The sequence below is a fragment of the Leopardus geoffroyi genome, chromosome D4 (assembly GCF_018350155.1).
Source record: "Leopardus geoffroyi isolate Oge1 chromosome D4, O.geoffroyi_Oge1_pat1.0, whole genome shotgun sequence".
NCBI classification, from domain to species: Eukaryota; Metazoa; Chordata; class Mammalia; order Carnivora; family Felidae; genus Leopardus; species Leopardus geoffroyi.
The window spans coordinates 2,117,558-2,130,333 of record NC_059342.1 but is presented as its reverse complement, the minus strand read 5'-3'; the positions used below and the strand labels follow the sequence as shown (position 1 = coordinate 2,130,333).

General features: G+C 58.9%; 1 protein-coding gene and 1 long non-coding RNA gene across 2 annotated transcripts; both read left to right on the top strand.

The window, feature by feature from the left end:
- The first annotated feature begins 293 nt into the window (after positions 1 to 293).
- LOC123592605 lies at positions 294 to 1,642 on the top strand. The gene is made up of 2 exons (XR_006709867.1): positions 294 to 825; positions 905 to 1,642. It is a non-coding gene; the product is annotated as an uncharacterized LOC123592605 (long non-coding RNA).
- A 616-nt stretch (positions 1,643 to 2,258) lies between these two features.
- On the top strand, positions 2,259 to 12,031 carry LOC123593194 (NUT family member 2G-like). The gene is made up of 7 exons (XM_045468766.1): positions 2,259 to 4,292; positions 6,246 to 6,963; positions 7,448 to 7,576; positions 7,921 to 8,060; positions 8,519 to 8,805; positions 10,674 to 10,790; positions 11,154 to 12,031. Exons 1-7 carry the CDS (start codon positions 4,277 to 4,279, stop codon positions 11,910 to 11,912), a joined length of 2,166 nt encoding a protein of 721 aa, XP_045324722.1. The 5' UTR covers positions 2,259 to 4,276; the 3' UTR covers positions 11,913 to 12,031.
- The last annotated feature ends 745 nt before the right edge of the window (positions 12,032 to 12,776 follow it).

Sequence of the window (12,776 nt, the reverse complement as noted above, 5' to 3'; positions counted from 1 at the left end):
GCCTTAACAGGGCGACCGCAGCTACGCCTGAGCGACTAACGGCGCGCGTCCCTGGCCTCGACTTGACGTCACGGTGGCACGAGGCCGCCAGGCAGGGCACCGCCTCCAGCCGGAAGGGCCGTGGAGCCCCGCCCCCACGTACGCGCGCGCGCTCCCCGGCGCACCGCCTCAACGGACGGACGCGGCGGGCACTGGGGGGCGGGTCCAGGAGCGCTGCAGCCCCGCCCCCCTGGGCGTGCGTGGGCGGGCAAAGGACACGCAGGGACGCGCCTGGAGGTCCCTGCGGGGTAGGGCACCAGGGGACCCTCTCGCGCTGGGAAGCCACTCGGGCGGCTCTAGCTCAGACGGGACGGACTCTTTATGGCCGTCCAGCCTTGGAGCCGGCGCCTGTGAAGCCAGCACTGGCGATTGTAACACCGCACACGTGCGCTCCGCGCCCTCTGACGCGGCCTTCCCACCGAGTTAGGGACCAGGTGCACCTGCAGCCCCACGGCCTCCGGTGGGGCCACGGCCGCCCTCGGCCGGGACCGCCCGTCCCTCTTCTCGTCCCCGCCTTTCCACAAGTGCTGTGCCCCTTGGACGCCCGAGCCCGAAGGTTCCATGAAGGAACAGATCAGGCGGAGAATGCAGACCTGGGGAACACTCCAAGGGCCCCCTCCCTCCCCGCCTCCTCTCCCAGAGTTTCCCGAAGGCACTGCCTGTGCCAGGTTAGGTTCCTTAGTGTAGCTGCTGATACACGGGCTGCTCGGTACCTGTGATGCACGGACGTCTCCTTAGAGGCTTGTGCTGTGCCTTTGATCCTGCTGGACAGATGCAGTCACACAGGTGGGCTGGGAACGATTTGCCCTCCCCTCCCTCCTTTTCAAAACAGCGAAGAATTTCAACTGATTTTTTTAAAAAAAAGACTCAACTTCCTGACCAGATTTTGTAATATTCTTGGGAGAAGCTTCAACCTCCACAACCTCCTTGTGGCCAATTGCCACCTTCGTGCTATTTCTCAGCCACAGCAGAACGATGAAACCTCGCACGGCACACCTCCAAGTCCACGGGCTGCAGACTCCAAGAGACACAAGCATGATATCCCCCACTCTGCTAATGTCCTTGCTTGTGTGGAAGGCCATCCCTCTTCTGAGGCCTGGGATCCGTGTCCAGAGATGGGTTTGTCTCAGAAGTTAATGCAGGAACGGCCAGAGATCAGGGTCTAAAGGGATGCTCTTACTCCCTCCTAGGACCAGTCTTCCCAAGTTACATTTGGGCTAATTTGATGCCATCTGCTTCTGGACGCTAGATTTCGGAGTGTTCGAAAATGATTGCAGAATTGGGACCAGAGAAGTTTTCTGCAGTGTCATCTTTTATCAGTGGCCCTGAGAAGGGTCACTCAAGTCCTACCTCTGAGCCCTGAGTGAGAATCTTAGCAATAATTGGTTGACTGACTGGACACAGGGAGCAAACAAGAAGGAGCCTGCTTTCACGAGTGCCTGAGTACATTTTGCCTCAAAACTCTCTAAAACAAAGCTGTTGCTTGAAACCCATTTCAGCCTTCCCCGGATAAAAGCTCAGGTCTTGAGAAGTGTCTCCAAGTTGTTCATTTTTCAATGCCCAGCAGGGATGTTTGCAATAAAGTTCACTATGATTTGCTTGAGTGGCTCTCAGCTCATCTCCCCAGCTCACGTCCAGGAAGCGTGCTCAGAGCAGCTGGCAGAGAGAACACAAAGATGGGTGCCTGTGGAGAGTCCCTTCCACACTGCAGAGTGGGAGAGGCCTGGGGAATGTCCTGAAGGGCTGCACCGTGGAGCTCACCTGCTTTGGGTGGCTGGTCCTGCACTCCAGAAGTGCTAATATAAATAATCCCTGGGCCCCGTCAGGGTGGGAGTTGGGAGAAAACTTAGAAACCGTGTGGAGATTGGAGAGGAATTGGGAAATGACTCTCTTACATGACTATAGTACGGAGCAGGGGGAGGGGAGGAACTCCAGGTCCTGAACTCAAAGTCCAGTGCCTTTCCGCATCAGGGTGTCCACTGTTCAGTTTCCACACAGTGGTGGCCCTTGGAGTCAACTTTTCCTCAAGGGGGCAAGGAATTGTTTCAGTGCCTTAACCAGGAGTCTTTTTCAGTGTATGTTCAGTGTGGAGCCATCCTTCTAAACCTCCCTTTCCTTCCCCAACACCCTGCCATCCTAGGAGCTGCACTGCTGTGAGAGCAGGAGTGAAGCAGGTCTCCCAAGAGATTGGTGGAAACCACTGAGGTTCTTAACCCTCGTCACCCTTGGCCAATTTCCTAACAGTCCGCTCTTCTGACAACACAAAAGTCCAATGTCTTTCATATCATTTTGAACCTTCCCTGTAAACTGATGTTGATGTGCAATATGAAAAGAAGAATCAAACAAGACTTTAAAGAGGTGCTCCCATGATTCTCGTGCAGATGGGGCCACATGCATGATGAGCATGGATTCCAAAGAACAAGGGTCTCTCATGCAGACAGGAAATACACAACCCCGTGAGCAGGGCTTCCAGGCTAGCATTGGCCAATTAGAACTTAGAGGAAGCTGGTTGTGTGAATGGGGGTTGGACGTCAGTGGATAGATGGCAGGTGCACATCCATTTCATGGGGATTGATTTTAACCCCTAGGAAAACCAGGACTATAGGATGTTAGGAAGGGGAAGGTTTCCTATCCCTTACTTCTGTCCTTAGTCCCATTAATTCCAGATACTCAATCTGTATATTTGGCGCCTCCAAATTCCACATCACCCAAAGAGCCTATAGACACTGTGTCTGTGTGTGCGCGTGCGTGTGCGCAGGCAAATGATTTTGTGGGTGAGCCAAGATAGCACTCTTTTTTTTTTCAAAGTAGCACTCTTGAGTCTCCTAATCCAAGTTCTCTTTCTCACAGGGTGACTAATATTAGCTGAATATATTACACTGTTTGGGTAGAGATGCCATATAAAGTACAGAACCCCAGCTAAATGCAAAATTCAAATCAACTGGGAACAAATTTCCATTAAAAGCTATATCCAAAATATTGCATGGGACACAATTATTCTAAAAGCTGATCCCTATTATCTGAAATTCTAACTCAATTGAGCATCCATTATTTCATATGCTAAATCCAGCCACCCTATTCCACAGGGTCCTTGAAATGTAAAGGACTGTAGAACTCCATGTTCCCAGAATCCAGTCTCCAGAAATAAGGACAGGAGCCACAGTATCAGCATAAAGTCAATCACTGGGCACACTCACACCTAGTTTGGAATATGGGTCAACTTTTAGCCACAGAAAAAAATACAAGCATTTTTTGAAAATGAACATAGCTCACATGTACTTTTAGTTGCATAATCCGTCTCTCTGAAGATTTGAACGTCACAGATAACACTGGTTTCCTGCGAGAAAGGGGCTTGGTGCCCAGGAGTAAGAGGTGGGAGGAAGAGTCATCACTGCACATTCGTTTATGTCCTTTGACATTGAACCACACAAAGCTATTGATTCTTTGAGATATTCCACTAAAAGAAGGAAAAATGTTAACAGTCAATGTTGAATGACAGCACAGGATGCTGGGAAACAAAAAGTAGAGATTTCTGGTCCTGCATGTGTGGGCTGCACGACCTTTGTCTGATAGGCTGGGGCTTTCCAGCAGAGGAGAGCATTAGTAAGGCTCGTCCTGCTGGAGTCTGAGCAGCTTCCAGCACCGGAGGGCGGCGAGGACAGAAGGACCCGTGTGCAAGCAGGCACGCGGGATCTGCTGAGACCATGCTCATTTGGAACCTCAGTTCCATGTGGCCTTCAGGACCCATGTGTTCATCACAATACATGTTCTGAATCTTGTTCGGAAAGTCCGGCCTCGGTTGAAGTGAGTCAAGAGCCAGGTGGGAAGCAGACTGGGTTGAGGGACACAAACTCGGCCGATGGATGAAAACGGAAGCAAAGGACCACCGAGTAACACCTCGGTGCTCGGAATCTGAACAACTTGTATAAATTGCCTCCAAAGGCACACAGCAATTGTGTTGCCCCTGTGTCATTTGAGAGGGACTTGTGGTCCTTGCCTACCTGCCAGAGCCCTCAGGGAATGTCTCCCCACCGCCACCCAGGGCCCTGGCCCTCGGCCCCTCCCCCGCGGCAGAATGTCAGGAGCCCTACATTCTGTCCCTGTTTACATTCAAACTTTTCCCTCCTTAATTGGATCTTGAGCATCTGCCGGAGCAGGTCGCTGTCTGGGACCTGGACTTGACGTTTCTCATTGTGGTGGCTGTAGGATACAGTGGTCCCTGCCCAAGCCTGCGGGGATGGCTTCAGAAGGAGGTAAGCCGGTGGGTTGGGCAGGTGTGTCTGCGTCCCTGCCATCCCTCAAATCCGTGGGATTCAAATGTGACACTTGGGCACAGGGGCACATGGGGGTTGGGGTGGGGGTTGGGTAGGGAAAGAGGGTGGGGGCCAAGGACAGCTCATCTGGGAGGCTGGGAGTCCGTGGAAACCTTCCTGGGAGGCAAGGACCCTGGGGAGGAGGGCGGGTCGAGACCTCGTAGGGGGAAATGCCCTGGGTGTGGAGAACGGATGGAGGCAGGCACACTGCGTGTCTCTGGAGTCACACACCACTTTGACAGTTTGTAGGAGAGGTGGCACCGTGTCGTGGTGGTGGCACAGGCAGGGTCCCAGGGAAAGGACAGCCGGTGTGGTATTCCTCAGACACCTGGACCTCCCCCACCATACCCTCCGAGGGACTTGACTGCAGATTCTGGGTCTCCATAGTGCCTGATAGGGATGTGGCGGGAGATGGTCTGAGCCAGGACGTGGTTCAGTGGGGCGGTCTTATGGTCAATGTCCTCCCCGGGAGCGGGGCTGGAGGTTCCTCTAACACCCCCGGCCCAGGACTTCCACTCCTTCCAGCCCAGAGCTGACTTCTCCCCAGCACAGGTGACCCTTTTCATAGATTCAGCAGGGACAGGGCATCAGGTGGCCTCAACCAAGGTAGGCCTTGGGTTCCTCAGCTGTTCTGGGTCCCTCTTCCTCTTGAGGACGTGCGGTCCTTCAACCTGCTTCATCTTGTCCAGTGTTTCCTGGCCAACCCTCAACCCTGGGAGCCACCTTTGAGATGAAGAGTCTGCTTGTATTCCACGTCCCTGTGCCGTGGATGGGGAACAGAGTGTAGTGTGGTTGGGTGTCCCAAGCAGCATCTGTGAAAGCTGAGTCCTCCTTACAGGGGGTAGGAGGGGAGCCTGGACGGGAGGACCATCTTCTATGGTTGTATGACATGTCGTGGGACACCTGTTGATCAGTTAGATGTGCAGGTGTGTCCCTTGTCCTCCCGAACGAGGACCTGCGTGGGTTCTTCATGAACAGGCACAGGATCCAGCCCCTTTTCCTTCTGGCACTGGGCTCATGCTGGGCTCCTCGTGTGTCTTCACTTTCACTGTTGGAGCTGGAAGGGGAAGACCACAGAAGCCAGCATTCCCACAACCAGTCCCACGTGACCCGGCTCCAGAGTCCCCCCCACCCCAACAGCCCGCTGCCCCCTCTGCATTGCCCTTTGCTAATCTTCTGTAGCCACCGTGGGCTGCGAGTGACAGGAACCAGGGAACATGACGCCTGCCTCACACTCTCCCAGGATCCGAGCTGCTGAGCGGTGGCAGAACCTGGCCCGTGCTGCGTGTGGGCTGTGGGGGTTCCTAAGACGGGGTTACGTGGGGGCTTGGAGGCCGCGTTTATAGGGAGAAAGATATTACAAGCGTTTGTTTCCTTATGTTAGGACAGGAAGAAAGGGAGGGAGTTATACTGAGCGTCAGGCATTGGGGGTCTGAGCAGGAGAGGGGCCCAAATGGTTTAGACGCTGCCCGTTCACAAAGGCCCTTCAGGTGACTCGGACGTACCTGGGAGCAGAACCCAAGCCGCCTGGGAGCCGGCCGAGGGCATTTCCCACGGGGCAGATGTCCACCCAGCCCCTCGTCCAGGAGGACAGCCCAGGAGGATGGAAGGTGGTGTCTGGGGTCCTGGGGAGGTTCCCAGAGTCAGTTTGGGCCAAGGCTGCCTCCTCCAGGCAGGCAGGCTGTCTTGTTGAGAAGGGCGGGACAGTAATTGTCGTCTGGAGGCCAGAGCATGGAAATCACTCCAGGACACTTGCAAACCGCACCTTTTGCTGTAAGCGTCCCTCCCGTGTCGCAATTCCCCACTCCGCTCCCTAGTGAGCAAAGGGGCCCAGGATCCTGCGTCCTGGCTGCGATTCTCCGACTCGATCCGGCCCTTCCCTTTTGTCCACAGCATCTCCAGTGCTGGGACCGCATGTGGCCATGGACCCGGAGGCCTCCGTGTCTTCTTTGACGGCACAGCCGTTTCCCCCACCTGCTGCTGGCGCCTCGCACTGGTCACCCCGGGGGCAGCACTCGCCGCCCCACGTGACCCCGCCATTCACGCCTGGCAGCCCCGTGGTGCTGCCCACTTTCTGCAGGAGACCGCTGGTGGCAGGAGATGCCGTCCATGGCCCAGGTGGGACCCGGGCCTGTAACGTCATCGTCCAGGTCAGGTCAGAGTGGGGGCCCGCAGATGCCCCCCAGACTCAGACCGTCGTCCTCACCCAGGCCCCCGTTCGCTGGAGTCCTCCCGGGGCCCTCTGTGGGGGTGCTGCGTGTCCCACGCCCCTGTTCCTGGCAACGTCGGCAGCGGAGAGCCCCGTGTCCACGCCAGCCGTCGGGGGCACCTGGGCCGGCAAGGGAGGCTCCAGCCCAGGCCTTCGACCTCAGGCTCCCCCCCCGGCTGTCCGGCTGGCCCCCATGGTGCCCCCGGGGACCGCAGGGCCGCAGTCCCCCGCAGCTGCCAGGGAGGGCAGCCTGGCCAGCGGCCCCGCCAAGGCCTCGCCCACGGACTCCTGTAGCCCCAAGAGTGTGTACGAGAACTTCAGACGCTGGCAGTGCTTCAAGGTCCTGGCCCGCAGGCACCTCCCGCAGAGCCCCGACGCCGAAGCCCTCTCCTGCTTTCTCATGTGAGCGCCTTCTGCCCCCGGCCGCCCTCAGCCAGGACCCTGGGGTGTGCCCAGGGCGGGGGCCTCAGGCTGAGGAGACGAGGGTGTGAGCCAGTGCCGCTCTGGGAAGGCAGTGCGGCGCGGGTCCTCTGGGGTCCCCCCCTGGACACGGGGTGACGGCACTTCCCGCCGGGGACCGGGGGACAGGATCACTGCCTGGCACGGCACGCTCGGTATCGTCATTATGGAACGCGGGGTCCGGGGGCAAAGAGCTCCCTGATCCGGGTGCGGGTGGGTGGTCAGCCTGGAGCCCAGGGCCCGGGGCTGCCCAGTGTGAGGCAGTGACAGTGGTCGCCTGGAGGGGGCTGGTTTGCACGGCCAGACACCGCCTGTCACCTGCCAGCACTGAGTCACGTGGGCGGGGAACACGTGCTGCACAGGGCGGGGGTGGGGCAGGGTGGGGGCCACCAGGCCGCAGCCGCCGCCTGACCCCCAGGGCTTGCAGCCCAGTGCTTCGGTCCCTGGCCCGCCTGAAGCCCACCATGACGCTGGAGGAGGGAGTGTGGCGGGCCGTGCAGGAGTGGCGGTGCAGAAGCAACTTTGACCGGGTCATCTACTACGAGATGGCAGGAAAGTGAGTCAGGGTCCCAGCCCCAGGCCGGTGGGACCCGTGAGGCCGGGCTGAGCACAGGGTCCTCCTCACCTACCTGCCCAGGCTTCAACCCCAACCTGATCGACACCCACCCCTGCCTCCATGTGAAGGTCTCAGGATGGGGGCTGAACCTGCGACCCCGGGGAGGTGGGACCCCCTCTGTGGCCGGGCCGGGCCGGATCGGCCAGCCTGCTGCCTCCTGGCGGGCCAGGACCATGGCTGCCGCTGCCGGGCACTGCCTCTTCCGGTCCCCCCACGGCCTCTGCCTTTCCTGGGCTCCACAGCCGGGCCCCTCCTCAGTGTGGCCTGGGTCTCCTCACCCCCAGGTTCATGGAGTTTGAGGCAGAGGAGGAGATACAGATTCAGAAGCTGCAGTGGGTGAAGGTGGCCCAGGGCGCATCTGCTCCAGCCCCACCCAAGCCTGGAACACAGGGGTCCCCAGCCCTGGAGGGGGGCCGGCAGCCAGGTACAGCACCCACATTCCCAAGGGAGCTGGCGGCCGAAGGCATTGGGGCCTAGGGAAGGCCGCTGTCCCCACGTCCTGTCTCCTCCTTCACGTGGGCCTTGGTCTTTCAACCAAACCAGCCCCAGAGAGCCCGGGGTCGTAGCTGCCCTTTGTCACCGTGAGATATTGACCTGGCCAAGTTGGTGACTACTCTCCCACCTCCCTGTCAAGGGACCCCACAAAACTCTGCCTGGAAAGCGGGCTGCGGGGGAGACCCTTGGAGAATCGGTGGGTCCTCTGTTGCTCACAGGAGACGCTGTTAGATGCTCCTCCCCTCAGCCCCCCCCGTCCCAGGGTGCCTGTGGCTTCAGGTGGCCCTGACCCAGCCCCAACCGACATCAGTGTCCCCCAAACCCTGCCCTCTCCACGAGCAAGCTGGAGCCCCTCTCACCTCCTCCCTCCTTCCCGCTCTGCCTCAGCCTGCATTCCCAGGAAGGCCGGCTCCAGGGCCCAGCCACCCTGCCCGCAGCCACACAGACCCCCGCAGCCCAAGGCACCCAAGGAGATCCCCCCTGAGGCTGTGAGAGAGTACGTGGACATCATGGAGGGGCTGCTGGGGCCTGCCTGCTCAGCCCCGGGGGCGCTAGCGGGTGAATGGGGACAGGACGGAGAGGAGCCACGGCAGGACGAGGACGCCATCTACCTGGACCCGGGTCTTCTCAGCTACATTGACAAGCTGTGTTCCCAGGAAGACTTCATCACCAAGGTGGGCTGGCCCACAGCCTGGCGTCTGGAAGATTCCAGGCATTGCCACTCCGACACCCGGAGTGGGGCTGTGCCTGGGCCTTTGGGATCAAGCTCTGTTCCTCGTTCCTGAGCTGTGTGTGTGCAGGCACGTGTGTGTGCACGCGTGTGTACTTGGGTGCATGTGCTTACGAGCATGCGTGTACTTGGGTGCATGTACGTACATGCAAGGGTTTGTGTGTGTACTTGTGTGAACGTGCTTATGTGCATGTGTGTGTGCCTGCGTGTAGGGTGCATGTGTGTGTGCCTTGTGTGCATGTGCATACATGTATGTGTGTGCATGTGCGTGTATTTGTGTGAATGTGCTTACGTGCACGTGTGTGTGCCTGCGTGTAGTGTGCGTGGCGTGTGTGTACTTGTGTGCATGTATGTACATGCAAGGGTTTGTTTGTATGTGTACTTGTGTGAATGTGCTTATGTGCATGTGTGTGCCTGCGTGTAGTGTGCTTGTGGGTACTTGTGTGTATGCACATGCGTATACCTGTGTGTTTGTGCGTCTATGTGTGCGTGTGCATGTGTGTGTACTTGAGTGCGTGTACATACATGCAAGTGTTTGTATGTGTGTGTACTTGAGTGAACGTGCTTACATGCATGTGTGTGTGCCTGTGTGTGTTTGCATGTGTGTACTTGGGTGCATGTACGTACATGCACGGGTTTGTGTGTGTACTTGTGTGAACGTGCTTATGTGCATGTGTGTGTGCCTGCGTGTAGGGTGCATGTGTGTGCTCTTGTGTGCATGTGCATACATGTATGTGTGTGCATGTGCGTGTATTTGTGTGAATGTGCTTACGTGCACGTGTGTGTGCCTCCGTGTAGTGTGCGTGTGTGTACTTGTGTGCATGTACGTACATGCAAGGGTTTGTGTGTGTGTATTTGAGTGAATGTGCTTATGTGCATGTGCGTGTGGGTACTTGTGTGCATGCATATGTGTATACTTGTGTGCATATGCGTCCATTTATGTGTGTGCATGGGCGTGTACTTGTGTACATGTACACACATGCCAGTGTTTGTGTGTGTACTTGTGTGAACGTGCTTATGTGCATGTGTGTGTGCCTGCGTGTAGGGTGCATGTGTGTGTGCCTTGTGTGCATGTGCATACATGTATGTGTGTGCATGTGCGTGTATTTGTGTGAATGTGCTTATGTGCACGTGTGTGTGCCTGCGTGTAGTGTGCGTGGCGTGTGTGTACTTGTGTGCATGTATGCACATGCAAGGGTTTGTTTGTATGTGTACTTGTGTGAATGTGCTTACGTGCATGTAAGTGTGCCTGCGTGTAGGGTGCACCTGTGTGTACGTGTGTGCGTGTGCGTCCATGCACGTGTTTGTGCCTATGTGTAGTGTGCCTCTGTGGGTACTTGTGTACATGAATGTGTGTGTACTTGTGTGTGTGTGCACATGTGCAGGTGTGGGTGAGCCTGTGTGAGTGTCTGTGTGTGTATGCATATGTTTGTGAGGATATGTTGGTGTCTACCATTTGAATGCTTCTGTGTCTCTGTGTGGGCACATATGTGTTGGGGGGGTGTGTGCATACGCATTTGTGTGGCTTTTGTATGTGCGTGTGTATATATGTACGTATGTATGTATAGGCTTTGTCTCTCTGTGTATGCATGTGTGAAATTGTGCTGTCTGCATGTGTGCCTGTGTGTGCCTGTGTGTGTGTGCGTGTGCGCCTGTCTGCGTGTGCGTGCAGCCAGTGACCATGATGGTTCAAACATCCTGCCTTGTGCAGAAGGCGGGGTGGGGCTTCACGTGACCACTTTCCCTCCGGGTCCTCCTTGGCTCACAGGTGCCCCCTGCCAAGGTGCCCACAGCCTGTTCCTTCTGTCCCAGGTGGAGGCAGTCATTCACCCGCGATTCCTGGCAGAACTGCTGTCTTCAGAACCACAGCTGGATCTTTTGGCCCTCGCTGAGACATTGGAGCAGGAGGAAGGACTCTCCCTTGCAGAGGTGAGCAGGGCAAAGAGAGACGCAGGAGAGGACCTGAGCCAGGGGAGGGAGGGGACCCAGGTGAGCCAGGGAAGGGAGGGCACTCAGTACAAGGCACACGTGACTCGGTCCCCGCTCCCCGCCTAGGAGGCGTGGCACTGGGGAGGCGAGCTCCAGGAGCTCCAGGGCAGGTACTGAGCAGAGAATGGCATCTACAGGATGTGGAGCCTGGGAAGGGAGGGAGGGACTCAGGGGGCTATCAGGAGAGCCAGGGCCTCACGGGCCACCCGTCCCCTCCTCCCACCCCCCACCCCCCATGCCACCGTCCCACCTCCCCTCTCACACTCCCGTGCTGGCCAGTCACCGTCACCTCCCTCCTCCCAGCTGGTAGAGAAGAGACTGGTGGCCTTGGCGGTGGAGGACGGTGTGCCCACAACCCCGAGTCACTGTGCAGCGACACTGGGCTCCGGGCCTGAGGGTGAGGCCAGGGCCCGGCCAGGGGTCAGCCGTGAAGCCTGCCCAGCAGACAGCGAGTGCCAGGACCTCCGGAGGCACAGCCGGGCACACGCGCACCCGTGCAGACCCAGATCCTTTGCCGCGTCTCCAGGACAACAGGAGCTGCCTGCCCTCCGGGCTGGTGGGCTCTCCTCTCCTCCCCAGGGGCCAGGGCGCACCCCTCCTCGGCCGGGCCCCAGGGATGCCCCCGTGTTCAGAGAGGCCCCCCCTGCTAGGGAGCCTGGCGGGCCAGCAGATGGGTCCAGTGAGGACGAGGAGGAGCTGCCCAGCCTGGCCTTCCTCCTGGCCTCTCGGCACAGCCTGCTGCCCTGGGGGCTCTCCCAGAGTCCTGCTCTGGCCCCGGGCCTCCCCAGCCCTGGAGGGCGCGGGCCGCGGGGAGCTGCCCAGGCCCCCGCTGCTCAGAGAATAGGCCGCAGCCCAGCCGCTCCCCCAGCTGCCAAGTCCAGAAAGCGGGCTCTGCGTGCGGGTCTGGCCGCTGCTGCCGGGAAGACGCCCCTCCCAGGGGCCAGCCTCAGGGGCTCGGTGCGGGCCCTGGCCGTGGGGCTGCTTCGGCCCTCTCTGCCTCCAAAGAGAAGGTGTGGCTCCTTTGTCCCAGGGAGGAGGAAAAAGCAGCACTGCAGCCCGTAGGGAGCCCTGGGCCCACCCTTCAGTGCTGATCCTGGCTGGGGGGAGAGGGGGAGGGCACGACTGCGGGCGGGGTGGCAGCAGCCCCCAGGGGCGCTGCGTGTGCGTGGGAATAAAGATGGTTTTGCTGGGAAATGCGTCTGGGCCGCTGCCTGGAGATGCCCTGGCCGGAGGGAAGGGGTCTGAGAGGGGCCTCCGGGGGCTTGCAGTCACCATGGGCGTCCCTGAACATCCAGGGATGGGCGCCCTCTGCACCACCACCATCTTCCAGAGTGCAGTCTGCAGTCAGCCCTGTCTTCTCCGGGAGCTGCCCTCTGCCTCCGTGCAGCGTCCAGCCCTGGGGCTGAGCTGGGGCGGGGAAGGGGGCTTGGGGGGGCTACATCCTCCTTGGTTCCTCCAAGGCTCCCTGTGTGGGCCTGAGGGAGGGCAGAAGACAGGCTCTGGGGCTCTGGCCTCTGGGGCTCTGGGGCTCCTCTGGTATGAGGAGCATCTTCGAGTCCCAGTGGGACCGTTGAAATGTGAGGGATGGGGGGGGGTCCTCTTCATCCCCGTGAGGATGGACTCGGGGAAAGCTTGAGGCGGGACTCGGGGGCCACCAGCCGAGGTGTGCGCTGCGCTGTCCCAGGTGGCACCTCCCGGTCAGCTCACTGGGCCTCCACAGGGAGCCTGGAGGGAGCCAGGCTTCACTGTTTTCTGAGGACCGTGGGCTCCGGGAGGCCAGGGGATGAGGGCAGTCACGGGCACCAGGGCGGCTGCCACACAGCGTTGGCTCCAGAGTCCTCCTCCTGCTCCCCTAAGAAGAAACCCCTCAAAGTAGCCATGGAGTCCTGGGGAAATCCCTCGCATCCAGGTGCATACCTGTCCCCA